This window comes from Salmo trutta, chromosome 13 (assembly GCF_901001165.1).
Source record: "Salmo trutta chromosome 13, fSalTru1.1, whole genome shotgun sequence".
NCBI classification, from domain to species: Eukaryota; Metazoa; Chordata; class Actinopteri; order Salmoniformes; family Salmonidae; genus Salmo; species Salmo trutta.
The window spans coordinates 34,066,849-34,085,869 of NC_042969.1; the positions used below are offsets into that span (position 1 = coordinate 34,066,849).

The following is a 19,021-nucleotide window of genomic DNA, read 5'->3' on the forward strand; positions in this document are numbered from 1 at the left end:
GAGCATCACACGTACAGAAACACAGCCTGGAAGGGTGTTCCAGACCCAGGTTATTAGCATCACACCTATAGAAACACAGCCTGGCAGGGTGTTCCAGACCCAGGCTATTAGCATCACACCTCTAGAAACAAATCCTGGCAGGGTGTTCAAGACCCAGGCTATTAGCATCAAACCTCCAGAAACACAGCCTGGCAGGGTGTTCCAGACCCAGGCTATTAGCACCACACCTCCAGAAACACAGCCTGGCAGGGTGTTCCAGACCCAGGCTATTTGGATCACATCTCTAGTAACACAGCCTGGCAGGTTGTTCCAGACCCAGGCTATTTGCATCACACCTCTAGAAACACAGCCTGGCAGGGTGTTCCAGACCCAGGCTATTAGCACCACACCTCCAGAAACACAGCCTGGCAGGGTGTTCCAGACCCAGGCTATTTGGATCACATCTCTAGTAACACAGCCTGGCAGGTTGTTCCAGACCCAGGCTATTTGCATCACACCTCTAGAAACACAGCCTGGCAGGGTGTTCGAGACCCAGGCTATGAGCATCACACGTACAGAAACACAGCCTGGAAGGGTGTTCCAGACCCAGGTTATTAGCATCACACCTATAGAAACACAGCCTGGCAGGGTGTTCCAGACCCAGGCTATTAGCATCACACCTCTAGAAACAAATCCTGGCAGGGTGTTCAAGACCCAGGCTATTAGCATCAAACCTCCAGAAACACAGCCTGGCAGGGTGTTCCAGGCCCAGGCTATTAGCATCACACCTCCAGAAACACAGCCTGGCAGGGTTTTCTAGACCCAGGCTATTAGCATCACACCTCTAGAAACACAGCCTGGCAGGGTGTTCCAGAACCATGCTATTAGCATCACACCTCTAGAAACACAGCCTGGCAGAGTGTTCCAGACCCAGGCTATTAGCATCACACCTCTAGAAACACAGCCTGGCAGGGTGTTCCAGACACAGGCTATTAGCATCACACGTATAGAAACACAGCCTGGCAGGGTGTTCCAGACCCAGGCTACTGGCATCACACCTCTAGAAACACAGCCTGGCAGGGTGTTCCAGACCCAGGCTATTAGCATTAAACCTCCAGAAACACAGTATGGCAGGGTGTTCCAGACCCAGGCTAATAGCATCACACCTCTAGAAACACAGCCTGGCAGGGTGTTACAGACCAGGCTATTAGCATCAAACGTATAGAAACACAGCCTGGCAGGGTGTTCCAGACCCAGGCTATTAGCATCACACCTCTAGAAACACAGCCTGGCAAAGTGTTGCAGACCCAGGCTATTAGAATCACACCTCCAGAAACACAGCCTGGCAGGGTGTTCCAGGCCCAGGCTATTAGCATCACACCTCCAGAACATAGCCTGGCAGGGTGTTCCAGACCCATGCTATTAGCATCACATCTCTAGAAACACAGCCTGGCAGAGTGTTCCAGACCCAGACTATTAGCATCACACCTATAGAAACACAGCCTGGCAGGGTGTTCCAGACCCAGGCTATTAGCATCACACCTCTAGAAACACAGCCTGGCAGAGTGTTCCAGACGCAGACTATTAGCATCACACCTATAGAAACACAGCCTGGCAGGGTGTTCCAGACCCAAGCTATTAGCATCACACCTCTAGAAACACAGCCTGGCAGGGTGTTCCAGACCCAGGTTATTAGCATCACACCTCTAGAAACACAGCCTGGCAGAGTGTTCCAGAACCAGGATAATAGCATCACACCTCCAGAAACAAAACCTGGCAGGGTGTTCCAGACCCAGGCTATTAGCATCACACCTCCAGAAACACAGCCTGGCAGGGTGTTTCAGACCAAGGCTATTTGCATCACACCTCTAGTTACACAGCCTGGCAGGGTGTTCCAGACCCAGGCTATTAGCATCACACCTATGGAAACACAGCCAGGCAGAGTGTTTCAGACCCAGGCTATTAGCATCACACCTCTAGAAAAACAGCCTGGCAGGGTGTTCCAGACCCAGGCGATTATCATCACACCTCTTGAAACACAGCCTGGCAGAGTTGTCCAGACCCAGGCTATTAGCATCACACCTCTAGAAACACAGCCTGGCAGAGTGTTCCAGACCCAGGCTATTAGCATCACACCTCTAGAAACACAGCCTGGCAGGGTGTTCCAGACCCAGGCTATTAGCATCACACGTATAGAAACACAGCCTGGAAGGGTGTTCCAGACCCAGGCTATTAGCATCACACCTCTAGAAACACAGCCTGGCAGGGTGTTCCAGGCCCAGGCTATTAGAATCACACCTGTAGAAAGACAGCTTGGCAGGGTGTTCCAGACCCAGGCTATTAGCATCACACCTCCAGAAACACAGACTGGCAGGGTGTTCCAGAACCAGGCTATTAGCATCACACCTCCAGAAACGCAGCCTGGCAGGGTGTTCCAGAACCAGGCTATTAGCATCACACCTCTAGAAACACAGCCTGGCAAAGTGTTGCAGACCCAGGCTATTAGCATCACACTTATAGAAACACAACCTGGCAGGGTGTTCCAGACCCAGGCTATTAGCATCACACCTCTTGAAACACAGCCTGGCAGGGTGTTCCAGTCCCAGGCTATTAGCATCACACCTCTAGAAACACAGCCTGGCAGAATGTTCCAGACCCAGGCTATTAGCATCACACCTCCAGAAACACAGCCTGGCAGGGTGTTCCAGACCCAGGCTATTAGCACCACACCTCCAGAAACACAGCCTGGCAGGGTGTTCCAGACCCAGGCTATTTGGATCACACCTCTAGTAACACAGCCTGGCAGGGTGTTCCAGACCCAGGCTATTTGCATCACACGTACAGAAACACAGCCTGGAAGGGTGTTCCAGACCCAGGTTATTAGCATCACACCTCTAGAAACACAGCCTGGCAGAGTGTTCCAGACCCAGGCTATTAGCATCACACCTCCAGAAACACAGCCTGGCAGGGTGTTCCAGACCCAGGCTATTAGCATCACACCTCCAGAAACACAGCCTGGCAGGGTTTTCCAGACACAGGCTATTAGCATCACACCTCTAGAAACACAGCCTGGCAGGGTGTTCCAGACCCAGGCTATTAGCATCACACGTATAGAAACACAGCCTGGAAGGGTGTTCCAGACCCAGGCTATTAGCATCACACCTCTAGAAACACAGCCTGGCAGGGTGTTCCAGACCCAGGCTATTAGAATCACACCTGTAGAAAGACAGCTTGGCAGGGTGTTCCAGACCCAGGCTATTAGCATCACACCTCCAGAAACACAGACTGGCAGGGTGTTCCAGAACCAGGCTATTAGCATCACACCTCCAGAAACGCAGCCTGTCAGGGTGTTCCAGAACCAGGCTATTAGCATCACACCTCTAGAAACACAGCCTGGCAGGGTGTTCCAGACCCAGGCTATTTGCATCACACCTCTAGAAACACAGCCTGGCAGGGTGTTCCAGACCCAGGCTATTAGCATCACACGTACAGAAACACAGCCTGGAAGGGTGTTCCAGACCCAGGCTATTTGGATCACACCTCTAGTAACACAGCCTGGCAGGGTGTTCCAGACCCAGGCTATTAGCATCACACCTCCAGAAACACAGCCTGGCAGGGTGTTCCAGACCCAGGCTATTAGCACCACACCTCCAGAAACACAGCCTGGCAGGGTGTTCCAGACCCAGGCTATTTGCATCACACCTCTAGAAACACAGCCTGGCAGGGTGTTCCAGACCCAAGGTATTAGCATCACACGTACAGAAACACAGCCTGGAAGGGTGTTCCAGACTCAGGTTATTAGCATCACACCTATAGAAACACAGCCTGGCAGGGTCTTCCAGAAACAGTCTATTAGCATCACACCTCTAGAAACAAAGCCTGGCAGGGTGTTCAAGACCCAGGCTATTAGCATCAAACCTCCAGAAACACAGCCTGGCAGGGTGTTCCAGGCCCAGGCTATTAGCATCACACCTCAAGAAACACAGCCTGGCAGGGTTTTCCAGACCCAGGCTATTAGCATCACACCTCTAGAAACACAGCCTGGCAGAGTGTTCCAGACCCAGGCTTTTAGCATCACACCTCTAGAAACACAGCCTGGCAGGGTGTTCCAGACCCAGGCTATTAGCATCACACCTATAGAAACACAGCCTGGAAGGGTGTTCCAGACCCAGGCTATTAGCATCACACCTCTAGAAACACAGCCTGGCAGGGTGTTCCAGACCCAGGCTATTAGAATCACACGTCTAGAAAGACAGCTTGGCAGGGTGTTCCAGACCCAGGCTATTAGCATCACACGTATAGAAACACAGCCTGGCAGGTTGTTCCAGACCCAGGCTACTGGCATCACACCTCTAAAAACACAGCCTGGAAGGGTGTTCCAGACCCAGGCTATTAGCATCACACCTCTAGAAACACAGCCTGGCAGGGTGTTCCAGACCCAGGCTATTAGAATCACACCTGTAGAAAGACAGCATGGCAGGGTGTTCCAGACCCAGGCTATTAGCATCACACCTCCAGAAACACAGACTGGCAGGGTGTTCCAGAACCAGGCTATTAGCATCACACCTCCAGAAACGCAGCCTGGCAGGGTGTTCCAGAACCAGGCTATTAGCATCACACCTCTAGAAACACAGCCTGGCAAAGTGTTGCAGACCCAGGCTATTAGCATCACACGTATAGAAACACAACCTGGCAGGGTGTTCCAGACCCAGGCTATTAGCATCACATCTATAGCAACACAGCCTGGCAGAGTGTTCCAGACCCAGACTATTAGCATCACACCTATAGAAACAAAGCCTGGCAGGGTGTTCCAGATCCAAGAATTAGCATCACACCTCTAGAAACACAGCCTGGCAGGGTGTTCCAGACCCAGGCTATTAGCATCACACCTCTAGAAAAACAGCCTGGCAGAGTGTTCCAGACCCAGGCTATTAGCATCACACCTCTAGAAACACAGCCTGGCAAAGTGTTGCAGACCCAGGCTATTAGCATCACACCTCCAGAAACACAGCCTGGCAGGGTGTTCCAGGCCCAGGCTATTAGTATCACACCTATAGAAACACAGCCTGGCAGGGTGTTCCAGACCCAGGCTATTAGCATCACACCTCTAGAAACACAGGCTGGCAAAGTGTTGCAGACCCAGGCTATTAGCATCACACGTATAGAAACACAGCCTGGCAGGGTGTTCCAGACCCAGGCTATTAGCATCACACCTCTTGAAACACAGCCTGGCAGGTTGTTCCAGACCCAGGCTATTAGCATCACACCTCTAGAAACACAGCCTGGCAGGGTGTTCCAGACCCACGCTATTTGCATCACACCTCTAGAAAGACAGCCTGGCAGGGTGTTCAAGTCCCAGGCTATTAGCATCACACCTATAGAAACACAGCCTGGCAGGGTGTTCCAGACCCAGGCTATTAGCATCACACCTCTAGAAACACAGCCTGGCAGGGTGTTCAAGACCCAGGCTATTAGCATCAAACCTCCAGAAACACAGCCTGGCAGGATGTTCCAGGCCCAGGCTATTAGCATCACACCTCCAGAAACACAGCCTGGCAGGGTGTTCCAGACCCAGGCTATTAGCATCACACCTCTAGAAACACAGCCTGGCAGGGTTTTCCAGACCCAAGCTATTAGCATCACACCTATAGAAACACAGCCTGGCAGGGTGTTCCAGACCCAGGCTATTAGCATCACACCTCTAGAAACACAGCCTGGCAGAGTGTTCCAGACCCAGGCTATTAGCATCACACCTCTAGAAACACAGCCTGGCAGGGTGTTCCAGACCCAGGCTATTAGCATCACACCTATAGAAACACAGCCTGGAAGGGTGTTCCAGACCCAGGCTATTAGCATCACACCTCTAGAAACACAGCCTGGCAGGGTGTTCCAGACCCAGGCTATTAGAATCACACGTCTAGAAAGACAGCTTGGCAGGGTGTTCCAGACCCAGGCTATTAGCATCACACCTCCAGAAGCAAAGCCTGGCAGGGTGTTCCAGAACCAGGCTATTAGCATCACACCTCTAGAAAGACAGCCTGGCAGGGTGTTCCAGACCCAGGCTATTAGCATCACACGTATAGAAACACAGCCTGGCAGGTTGTTCCAGACCCAGGCTACTGGCATCACACCTCTAAAAACACAGCCTGGCAGGGTGTTCCAGACCCAGGCTATTAGAATCACACCTGTAGAAAGACAGCTTGGCAGGGTGTTCCAGACCCAGGCTATTAGCATCACACCTCCAGAAACACAGACTGGCAGGGTGTTCCAGAACCAGGCTATTAGCATCACACCTCCAGAAACGCAGCCTGGCAGGGTGTTCCAGAACCAGGCTATTAGCATCACACCTCTAGAAACACAGCCTGGCAAAGTGTTGCAGACCCAGGCTATTAGCATCACACGTATAGAAACACAACCTGGCAGGGTGTTCCAGACCCAGGCTATTAGCATCACATCTCTAGAAACACAGCCTGGCAGAGTGTTCCAGACCCAGACTATTAGCATCACAACTCTAGAAACAAAGCCTGGCAGGGTGTTCCAGACCCACGCTATTTGCATCACACCTCTAGAAAGACAGCCTGGCAGGGTGTTCAAGTCCCAGGCTATTAGCATCACACCTATAGAAACACAGCCTGGCAGAGTGTTCCAGACCCAGGCTATTAGCATCACACCTCTAGAAACACAGCCTGGCAGGGTGTTCAAGACCCAGGCTATTAGCATCAAACCTCCAGAAACACAGCCTGGCAGGATGTTCCAGGCCCAGGCTATTAGCATCACACCTCCAGAAACACAGCCTGGCAGGGTGTTCCAGACCCAGGCTATTAGCATCACACCTCTAGAAACACAGCCTGGCAGGGTTTTCCAGACCCAAGCTATTAGCATCACACCTATAGAAACACAGCCTGGCAGGGTGTTCCAGACCCAGGCTATTAGCATCACACCTCTAGAAACACAGCCTGGCAGAGTGTTCCAGACCCAGGCTATTAGCATCACACCTCTAGAAACACAGCCTGGCAGGGTGTTCCAGACCCAGGCTATTAGCATCACACCTATAGAAACACAGCCTGGAAGGGTGTTCCAGACCCAGGCTATTAGCATCACACCTCTAGAAACACAGCCTGGCAGGGTGTTCCAGACCCAGGCTATTAGAATCACACGTCTAGAAAGACAGCTTGGCAGGGTGTTCCAGACCCAGGCTATTAGCATCACACCTCCAGAAGCAAAGCCTGGCAGGGTGTTCCAGAACCAGGCTATTAGCATCACACCTCTAGAAAGACAGCCTGGCAGGGTGTTCCAGACCCAGGCTATTAGCATCACACGTATAGAAACACAGCCTGGCAGGTTGTTCCAGACCCAGGCTACTGGCATCACACCTCTAAAAACACAGCCTGGCAGGGTGTTCCAGACTCAGGCTATTAGAATCACACCTGTAGAAAGACAGCTTGGCAGGGTGTTCCAGACCCAGGCTATTAGCATCACACCTCCAGAAACACAGACTGGCAGGGTGTTCCAGACCCAGGCTATTAGCATCACACCTCTTGAAACACAGCCTGGCAGGTTGTTCCAGACCCAGGCTATTAGCATCACACCTCTAGAAACACAGCCTGGCAGGGTGTTCCAGACCCACGCTATTAGCATCACACCTCTAGAAAGACAGCCTGGCAGGGTGTTCAAGTCCCAGGCTATTAGCATCACACCTATAGAAACACAGCCTGGCAGGGTGTTCCAGACCCAGGCTATTAGCATCACACCTCTAGAAACACAGCCTGGCAGGGTGTTCAAGACCCAGGCTATTAGCATCAAACCTCCAGAAACACAGCCTGGCAGGATGTTCCAGGCCCAGGCTATTAGCATCACACCTCCAGAAACACAGCCTGGCAGGGTGTTCCAGACCCAGGCTATTAGCATCACACCTCTAGAAACACAGCCTGGCAGGGTTTTCCAGACCCAAGCTATTAGCATCACACCTATAGAAACACAGCCTGGCAGGGTGTTCCAGACCCAGGCTATTAGCATCACACCTATAGAAACACAGCCTGGCAGAGTGTTCCAGACCCAGACTATTAGCATCACACCTCTTGAAACACAGCCTGGCAGAGTGTTCCATACCCACGCTATTAGCATCACACCTCTAGTAACACAGCCTGGCAGGGTGTTCCAGACCCAGGCTATTAGCATCACACCTATAGAAACACAGCCAGGCAGAGTGTTTCAGACCCAGGCTATTAGCATCACACCTCTAGAAAAAAAACTTGGCAGGGTGTTCCAGACCCAGGCTATTAGCATTCCACCTATAGAAACACAGCCTGGCAGGGTGTTCCAGACCCAGGCTATTAGAATCACATCTCCAGAAACAAAGCCTGGCAGGGTGTTCCAGGCCCAGGCTATTAGTATCACACCTATAGAAACACAGCCTGGCAGGGTGTTCCAGACCCAGGCTATTAGCATCACACCTCTAGAAACACAGGCTGGCAAAGTGTTGCAGACCCAGGCTATTAGCATCACACGTATAGAAACACAGCCTGGCAGGGTGTTCCAGGCCCAGGCTATTAGCATCACACCTCTTGAAACACAGCCTGGCAGGGTGTTCCAGACCCAGGCTATTAGCATCACACCTCTAGAAACACAGCCTGGCAGAGTGTTCCAGACCCAGACTATTAGCATCACACCTCTTGAAACATAGCCTGGCAGAGTGTTCCAGACCCAGGCTATTAGCATCACACCTCTAGAAACACAGCCTGGCAGAGTGTTCCAGACCCAGGCTATTAGCATCAAACCTCTAGAAACACAGCATGGCAGGGTGTTCCAGACCCAGACTATTAGCATCACAAGTATAGAAACACAGCCTGGAAGGGTGTTCCAGACCCAGGCTATTAGCATCACACCTCTAGAAACACAGCCTGGCAGGGTGTTCCAGACCCAGGCTATTAGAATCACACCTCTAGAAAGACAGCTTGGCAGGGTGTTCCTGACCCAGGCTATTAGCATCACACCTCCAGAAACACAGCCTGGCAGGGTGTTCCAGACCCAGGCTATTAGAATCACACCTCTAGAAAAACAGCTTGGCAGGGTTTTCCAGACCCAGGCTATTAGCATTCCAACTATAGAAACACAGCCTGGCAGGGTGTTCCAGACCCAGGCTATTAGCATCACACCTCCAGAAATACAGCCTGGAAGGGTGTTCCAGAACCAGGCTATTAGCATCACACCTCCAGAAACACAGCCTGGCAGGGTGTTCCAGAACAAGGCTATTAGCATCACACCTCTAGAAACACAGCCTGTCAGGGTGTTCCAGACCCAGGCTATTAGAATCACACCTCTAGAAAAACAGCTTGGCAGGGTGTTCCAGACCCAGGCTATTAGCATTCCACCTATAGAAACACAGCCTGGCAGGGTGTTCCAGACCCAGGCTATTAGCATCACACCTCCAGAAACACAGCCTGGCAGGGTGTTCCAGAACCAGGCTATTAGCATCACACCTCCAGAAACACAGCCTGGCAGGGTGTTCCAGAACCAGGCTATTAGCATCACACCTCTAGAAACACAGGCTGGCAAAGTGTTGCAGACCCAGGCTATTAGCATCACACGTATAGAAACACAGCCTGGCAGAGTGTTCCAGACCCAGGCTATTAGAATCACACCTCTAGAAAGACAGCTTGGCAGGGTTTTCCAGACCCAGGCTATTAGCATCACACCTCCAGAAACACAGCCTGGCAGGGTTTTCCAGAACCAGGCTATTAGCATCACACCGCTAGAAACACAGCCTGGCAGGGTGTTCCAGACCCAGGCTATTAGCATCACAGCTATAGAAACTCAGCCTGGCAGGGTGTTCCAGACCCAGGCTATTAGAATCACACCTCTAGAAAAACAGCTTGGCAGGGTGTTCCAGACCCAGGCTATTAGCATTCCACCTATAGAAACACAGCCTGGCAGGGTGTTCCAGACCCAGGCTATTAGCATCACACCTCCAGAAAACAGCCTGGCAGGGTGTTCCAGAACCAGGCTATTAGCATCACACCTCCAGAAACACAGCCTGGCAGGGTGTTCCAGAACCAGGCTATTAGCATCACACCTCTAGAAACACAGCCTGGCAGGGTGTTCCAGACCCAGGCTATTAGCATCACACCTCTAGAAAGACAGCCTGGTAGGGTGTTCCAGACCCAGGCTATTAGCGTCACACGTATAGAAACACAGCCTGGCAGGGTGTTCCAGACCCAGGCTATTAGCATCAAACGTATAGAAACACAGCCTTGCAGGGTGTTCCAGACCCAGGCTATTAGCATCACACCTCTAGAAACACAGCCTGGCAAAGTGTTGCAGACCCAGGCTATTAGCATCACACCTCCACAAACATAGCCTGGCAGGGTGTTCCAGGCCCAGGCTATTAGCATCACACCTCCAGAACATAGCCTGGCAGGGTGTTCCAGACCCAGGCTATTAGCATCACATCTCTAGAAACACAGCCTGGCAGAGTGTTCCAGACCCAGACTATTAGCATCACACCTCTAGAAAAACAGCCTGGCAGAGTGTTCCAGACCCAGGCTATTAGCATCACACCTCTAGAAACACAGCCTGGCAAAGTGTTGCAGACCCAGGCTATTAGCATCACACCTCCAGAAACACAGCCTGGCAGGGTGTTCCAGGCCCAGGCTATTAGTATCACACCTATAGAAACACAGCCTGGCAGGGTGTTCCAGACCCAGGCTATTAGCATCACACCTCTAGAAACACAGGCTGGCAAAGTGTTGCAGACCCAGGCTATTAGCATCACACGTATAGAAACACAGCCTGGCAGGGTGTTCCAAACCCAGGCTATTAGCATCACACCTCTTGAAACACAGCCTGGCAGGTTGTTCCAGACCCAGGCTATTAGCATCACACCTCTAGAAACACAGCCTGGCAGGGTGTTCCAGACCCACGCTATTAGCATCACACCTCTAGAAAGACAGCCTGGCAGGGTGTTCCAGTCCCAGGCTATTAGCATCACACCTATAGAAACACAGCCTGGCAGGGTGTTCCAGACCCAGGCTATTAGCATCACACCTCTAGAAACACAGCCTGGCAGGGTGTTCAAGACCCAGGCTATTAGCATCAAACCTCCAGAAACACAGCCTGGCAGGGTGTTCCAGGCCCAGGCTATTAGCATCACACCTCCAGAAACACAGCCTGGCAGGGTGTTCCAGACCCAGGCTATTAGCATCACACCTCTAGAAACACAGCCTGGCAGGGTTTTCCAGACCCAAGCTATTAGCATCACACCTATAGAAACACAGCCTGGCAGGGTGTTCCAGACCCAGGCTATTAGCATCACACCTATAGAAACACAGCCTGGCAGAGTGTTCCAGACCCAGACTATTAGCATCACACCTCTTGAAACACAGCCTGGCAGAGTGTTCCAGACCCAGGCTATTAGCATCAAACCTCTAGAAACACAGCATGGCAGGGTGTTCCAGACCCAGACTATTAGCATCACACGTATAGAAACACAGCCTGGAAGGGTGTTCCAGACCCAGGCTATTAGCATCACACCTCTAGAAACACAGCCTGGCAGGGTGTTCCAGACCCAGGCTATTAGAATCACACCTCTAGAAAGACAGCTTGGCAGGGTGTTCCTGACCCAGGCTATTAGCATCACACCTCCAGAAACACAGCCTGGCAGGGTGTTCCAGACCCAGGCTATTAGAATCACACCTCTAGAAAAACAGCTTGGCAGGGTTTTCCAGACCCAGGCTATTAGCATTCCAACTATAGAAACACAGCCTGGCAGGGTGTTCCAGACCCAGGCTATTAGCATCACACCTCCAGAAATACAGCCTGGAAGGGTGTTCCAGAACCAGGCTATTAGCATCACACCTCCAGAAACACAGCCTGGCAGGGTGTTCCAGAACAAGGCTATTAGCATCACACCTCTAGAAACACAGCCTGGCAGGGTGTTCCAGACCCAGGCTATTAGAATCACACCTCTAGAAAAACAGCTTGGCAGGGTGTTCCAGACCCAGGCTATTAGCATTCCACCTATAGAAACACAGCCTGGCAGGGTGTTCCAGACCCAGGCTATTAGCATCACACCTCCAGAAACACAGCCTGGCAGGGTGTTCCAGAACCAGGCTATTAGCATCACACCTCCAGAAACACAGCCTGGCAGGGTGTTCCAGAACCAGGCTATTAGCATCACACCTCTAGAAACACAGGCTGGCAAAGTGTTGCAGACCCAGGCTATTAGCATCACACGTATAGAAACACAGCCTGGCAGAGTGTTCCAGACCCAGGCTATTAGAATCACACCTCTAGAAAGACAGCTTGGCAGGGTTTTCCAGACCCAGGCTATTAGCATCACACCTCCAGAAACACAGCCTGGCAGGGTGTTCCAGAACCAGGCTATTAGCATCACACCTCTAGAAACACAGCCTGGCAGGGTGTTCCAGACCCAGGCTATTAGCATCACAGCTATAGAAACTCAGCCTGGCAGGGTGTTCCAGACCCAGGCTATTAGAATCACACCTCTAGAAAAACAGCTTGGCAGGGTGTTCCAGACCCAGGCTATTAGCATTCCACCTATAGAAACACAGCCTGGCAGGGTGTTCCAGACCCAGGCTATTAGCATCACACCTCCAGAAAACAGCCTGGCAGGGTGTTCCAGAACCAGGCTATTAGCATCACACCTCCAGAAACACAGCCTGGCAGGGTGTTCCAGAACCAGGCTATTAGCATCACACCTCTAGAAACACAGCCTGGCAGGGTGTTCCAGACCCAGGCTATTAGCATCACACCTCTAGAAAGACAGCCTGGTAGGGTGTTCCAGACCCAGGCTATTAGCATCACACGTATAGAAACACAGCCTGGCAGGGTGTTCCAGACCCAGGCTATTAGCATCACACGTATAGAAACACAGCCTTGCAGGGTGTTCCAGACCCAGGCTATTAGCATCACACCTCTAGAAACACAGCCTGGCAAAGTGTTGCAGACCCAGGCTATTAGCATCACACCTCCACAAACATAGCCTGGCAGGGTGTTCCAGGCCCAGGCTATTAGCATCACACCTCCAGAACATAGCCTGGCAGGGTGTTCCAGACCCAGGCTATTAGCATCACATCTCTAGAAACACAGCCTGGCAGAGTGTTCCAGACCCAGACTATTAGCATCACACCTATAGAAACACAGCCTGGCAGGGTGTTCCAGATCCAAGCTATTAGCATCACACCTCTAGAAACACAGCCTGGCAGGGTGTTCCAGACCCAGGCTATTAGCATCACACCTCTAGAAAAACAGCCTGGCAGAGTGTTCCAGACCCAGGCTATTAGCATCACACCTCTAGAAAAACAGCCTGGCAAAGTGTTGCAGACCCAGGCTATTAGCATCACACCTCCAGAAACACAGCCTGGCAGGGTGTTCCAGGCCCAGGCTATTCGTATCACACCTATAGAAACACAGCCTGGCAGGGTGTTCCAGACCCAGGCTATTAGCATCACATGTTAGAAACACAGGCTGGCAAAGTGTTGCAGACCCAGGCTATTAGCATCACACGTATAGAAACACAGCCTGGCAGGGTGTTCCAGACCCAGGCTACTGGCATCACACCTCTAGAAACACAGCCTGGCAGGGTGTTCCAGACCCAGGCTATTAGCATTAAACCTCCAGAAACACAGCCTGGCAGGGTGTTCCAGACCCAGGCTAATAGCATCACACCTCTAGAAACACAGCCTGGCAGGGTGTTACAAACCCAGGCTATTAGCATCACAAGTATAGAAACACAGCCTTGCAGGGTGTTCCAGACCCAGGCTATTAGCATCACACCTCTAGAAACACAGCCTGGCAAAGTGTTGCAGACCCAGGCTATCAGCATCACACCTCCAGAAACATAGCCTGGCAGGGTGTTCCAGGCCCAGGCTATTAGCATCACACCTCCAGAACATAGCCTGGCAGGGCGTTCCAGACCCAGTCTATTAGCATCACATCTCTAGAAACACAGCCTGGCAGAGTGTTCCAGACCCAGACTATTAGCATCACACCTATAGAAACACAGCCTGGCAGGGTGTTCCAGATCCAGGCTATTAGCATCACACCTCTAGAAACACAGCCTGGCAGGGTGTTCCAGACCCAGGCTATTAGCATCACACCTCTAGAAACACAGCCTGGCAGAGTGTTCCAGACCCAGACTATTAGCATCACACCTATAGAAACACAGCCTGGCAGGGTGTTCCAGATCCAGGCTATTAGCATCACACCTCTAGAAACACAGCCTGGCAGGGTGTTCCAGACCCAGGCTATTAGCATCACACCTCTAGAAAAACAGCCTGGCAGAGTGTTCCAGACCCAGGGTATTAGCATCACACCTCTAGAAACACAGCCTGGCAAAGTGTTGCAGACCCAGGCTATTAGCATCACACCTCCAGAAACACAGCCTGGCAGGGTGTTCCAGGCCCAGGCTATTAGCATCACACCTATAGAAACACAGCCTGGCAGGGTGTTCCAGACCCAGGCTATTAGCATCACATCTCTAGAAACACAACCTGGCAGGGTGTTCCAGACCCAGGCTATTAGCATCACACCTATAGAAACACAGCCTGGCAGGGTGTTCCAGACCCAGTCTATTAGCATCACACCTCTAGAAACACAGCCTGGCAGGGTGTTCCAGACCCAGGCTATTAGCATCACACCTCTAGAAACACAGCCTGGCAGGGTGTTCCAGACCCAGGCTATTAGCATCACACCTCTAGAAACACAGCCTGGCAGGGTGTTCCAGACCCAGGCTTATTAGCATCACACCTCTAGAAACACAGCCTGGCAGAGTGTTCCAGACCCAGGCTATTAGCATCACACCTCCAGAAACACAGCCTGGCAGGGTGTTCCAGACCCAGGCTATTAGCATCACACCTCCAGAAACACAGCCTGGCAGGGTGTTCCAGACCCAGGCTATTAGCATCACACCTCTAGTAACACAGCCTGGCAGGGTGTTCCAGACCCAGACTATTAGCATTACACCTATAGAAACACAGCCTGGCAGGGTGTTCCAGACCCAGGCTTTTAGTATCACACCTCAGAAAAACAGCCTGGCAGAGTGTTCCAGACCCAGGCTATTAGCATCACACCTCTAGAAACAAAGCCTGGCAGAGTTTCCCAGACCCAGGCTATTAGCATCACATGTATAGAAACACAGCCTGGAAGGGTGTTCCAGACCCAGGCTATTAGAATCACACCTCTAGAAACACAGCCTGGCAGAGTGTTCCAGACCCAGGCTATTAGCATCACACCTCTGGAAACACAGCCTGGCAGAGTGTTCCAGACCCAGGCTATTAGCATCACACCTATACAAACACAGCCTGGCAGAGTGTTCAAGACCCAGGCTATTAGCATCACACCTCCAGAAGCACAGCCTGGCAGGGTGTTCCAGACCCAGGCTATTAGCATCACTCCTCTAGAAAAACAGCCTGGCAGAGTGTTCCAGACCCAGGCTATTAGCATCACACCTCTAGAAACACAGCCTGGCAGAGTGTTCCAGACCCAGGCTATTAGCATCACACCTATAGAAACACAGCCTGGCAGAGTGTTCCTACTATCTCACCACTTGAACTGAATCTCATACCATCTCCAGCAACACAACAAGTCAACTGTTAGCAGCAGGTAACTTCTTAGCAACTGTTAAACTGTTAGTGACTATTAGCACAGATCTGTTTGTTTGTGCTTCATACGCCAACTCCTCTTCCTTTGGTTGTCATCCCAAACATGACTGGCACTCACACAAATCAGATCTGGCAAAGAAATAGGACAATAAATAAACTGTTCTCCACAGACAGCCTCATAGCATTTTATAGCCGTTGTTGACATGTTGATAATGTTGGTAATGCTGGTTCTCTGATTATGAAGCCCGTACTGTATAACATTAATGTTAAATTAACTGCAATGTTAAAGATTGTTTTACTTCCTTTACATCCTTACTTCCTATAATACCACCATCAACATCATGACATCACAACTTAGTGCTGAGGTGGGAAGAAAACACACGTAACATCAACAACCTCCTTCTGTTTAGCTGGTTGGGAAGGAAGGAAGGAAGGAAGGAAGGAAGGACTAGGCTTGTCTGCTATTATTGGCACAGCAATGTGAAGGAGTATTACCTGCTCAGTGAAGAGGAAGGAGCTCTCAGGCAGACAAGAGAGAGAGGGAGAGAAAGAGGGAGTGAGAAAGAGATGAGAGGGAGGGAGAGAAAGAGGGAAAGAAAGAGAGAGAGGAGGATCGGGAATGAGAGAGGGAGAGAGGAGAGAGATGAGAGGTTTTGTTATATAACTGACTCTACAGAGTGACTCACCATCGTCATCATGTGAGGGATCAACACAGAGGGGCGCTCTGGACCCTTCTCGTCCTCCTCTTTCTACTCCTCCTGTGAGGGATCAACAGAGAAACAGTGGGGTGCTCCTCCTCCTCCTCCTCCTCCTCTTTATCCCTGCCTGAGAGCATGAGTCTACATCGGCAGTTTCTACATGATTCTCTCCCTCTCTGACATGTATAATTGCAGGGTAGAGCAGTGATGTTTCTATTTAATCAAACTCATTATCTTAAAGGGTAGGTCAGCTGGCAGCAATCAATGAGAAGGAGGTTGCAGGACTCTGCAGTGTGACCATTTTACTCACATATTATTATCTAAATATTTTGCTGTGCGACCTGGAGTATCAGTGTACCTAAAAAAAAATATTCTAGCTTTCATATCTCCCACCTCAAAAAAAAGTTATTCCTAAATTCCTTTTAATGAGTTACAATTCATATAATGAAATCAACTGAAATAAATAAATGAGGCCCTAATCTATAGATTTCACATGACTGGGCTGGGGAGCAGCCATGTGTGGGCCTGGTAGGGCATAGGCCCACCCACTTGGGAGCTAGGTCCAGCCAATCAGAATGAGTTTTTCCCACACAAAGGGGAAAGGGAAAGGGTGATGCCTAGTCAGTTGTCCAACTGAATGTATTCAACTAAAATGTGTCTTCCGCATTTAACCCAACCCCTCTGAATCAGAGAGGTATGGGGGGCTGCCTTAATCGACATCCACGTCTTCGGCGCCCGGGGAACAGTGGATTAACTGCCTTGCTCAGGGGCAGAATGACAGATTTTTACCTTGTCAGCTCGGGGATTTGTTCCAGCAACCTTCCAGCTTTATTACAGAAAGAAATACTCCGAAGTTTCATTAGCTGTCCGTGTGGCTAGTCTCAGACGATCCCACAGGTGAAGAAGCCGGAGGTCCTGGGCCGGCGTGGTTACAATACAATATTCTCTAAAACAACGTTGGAGGCGGCTTATGGTAGAGAAATTAACATTTAATTTTCTCTTGTGGACATTCCTGCACTAAGCATGCCAATTACACAATAAAAACTTGAGGCATCTGTAGCATTATGTTGTGTGACAAAACTGCATATTTTAAAGTGGCCTTTTATTGTCCCCAGCACAAGGTGCACATGTGTAATGATCATGCTGTTTAATCAGCTTCTTGATATGCCACACCTGTCAGGTGGATGGATTATCTTGACAAAGGAAAAATTTTCATTTGAGAGAAATAAGATTTGTGTGTGTATGGAAAAAAAATATGGGATCTTTTATATCAGTTTATGAAACATGGGACCAACACCTTACACGTTGTCTTTATATTTTTGTTCAGTATAAAAAAGGTCAGCGTAGATGTAACGATCGTCATAGAGAGGTGACCAAGATGCAGCGTGGCACGTGTTCATGATAATTTATTTAAATCAAACAAACACTTGAACAAAAATAACAAAGGTAAACAAAAGCACACAGTTCTGTCAGGTACAGGAACACAAAACAGAAAACAACTCCCCACAAACACAGGTGGGAAAAGGCTGCGTAAGTATGGTTCCCAATCAGAGACAATGATAGACAGCTGCCTCTGATTTGAAACCATACCCGGCCAAAACATAGAAATATAATGACATAGGTCAGGGTGTGGGGTGGGCATTCTAACAAAGTAGAGAAATAACCATCTCTCTCAGGTCAGGGCGTGACAGTACCCCCCCAAAGGTGCGGACTCCCGGCCGCAAACCTGAACCTATAGGGGAGGGTCCGGGTGGGCATCTATTCTTGGCGGCGGCTCTGGTTTGGGGCATAGCCCCCACTCTGCCTGCTGATCCCCCCGCTTCTGTGTCGCCGGAGGAACCAGACCGTGGATCATCGCCGGAGGCGCTGAACTGCCGACCGCCGCTGAAGACTCTGGACTGCAGGCCGCCGCTGAAGACTCTGGACTGCAGGCCGCCGCTGAAGACTCTGGGCTGCAGACCCTCGCTGAAGACTCTGGGCTGCAGACCCTCGCTGAAGACTCTGGGCTGCAGACCCTCGCTGAAGACTCTGGGCTGCAGACCCTCGCTGAAGACTCTGGGCTGCAGACCCTCGCTGAAGACTCTGGGCTGCAGACCCTCGCTGAAGACTCTGGACTGCAGACCAATGCTGAAGACTCTGGACTGCAGACCGTTGCTGAAGACTCTGGACTGCAGACCGTTGCTGAAGACTCTGGACTGCAGACCGTCGCTGAAGACTCTGGGCTGCAGGCCGTCTCAGGAGGTTCCGGACTGCAGGCCGTCTCAGGAGGTTCCGGACTGCAGGCCGTCTCAGGAGGTTCCGGACTGCAGGCCGTCTCAGGAGGTTCCGGACTGCAGGCCGTCTCAGGAGGTTCCGGACTGCAGGCCGTCTCAGGAGGTTCCGGACTGCAGGCCGTCTCAGGAGGTTCCGGACTGCAGGCCGTCTCAGGAGGTTCCGGACTGCAGGCCGTCTCAGGAGGTTCCGGACTGCAGGCCGTCTCAGGAGGTTCCGGACTGCAGGCCGTCTCAGGAGGTTCCGGACTGCAGGCCGTCTCAGGAGGTTCCGGACTGCAGGCCGTCTCAGGAGGTTCCGGACTGCAGGCCGTCTCAGGAGGTTCCGGACTGTAGGCCGTCTCAGGAGGTTCCGGACTGGGGACTGTCGCTACGGGCTCCATGCCATGGATCGTCACTGCAGGCTCCGTGCTATGGATCCCCACTGGAGGCTTTGTGCCATGGATCATCACTG

The 19,021-nt window shown here is 51.2% G+C and overlaps 1 protein-coding gene across 3 annotated transcripts in view; it reads right to left on the minus strand.

Annotated features, from left to right (window-relative positions):
- Positions 1–19,021, minus strand: part of LOC115205682 (E3 ubiquitin-protein ligase SH3RF3) — a 58,790-nt gene that overhangs the window by 36,589 nt on the left and 3,180 nt on the right. The window contains exon 2 of one of the 3 annotated variants that reach the window (XM_029771916.1): positions 16,286–16,357. The exons of 1 other annotated variant lie outside the window; for it this stretch is intronic. In XM_029771916.1, the coding sequence (XP_029627776.1) occupies positions 16,286–16,297 (12 nt within the window). In that variant the 5' untranslated portion in view covers positions 16,298–16,357. Of the gene's footprint in view, positions 1–16,285; positions 16,837–19,021 lie in introns of those variants that run through there. One more of the 3 variants, XM_029771917.1, reaches the window with a different exon arrangement.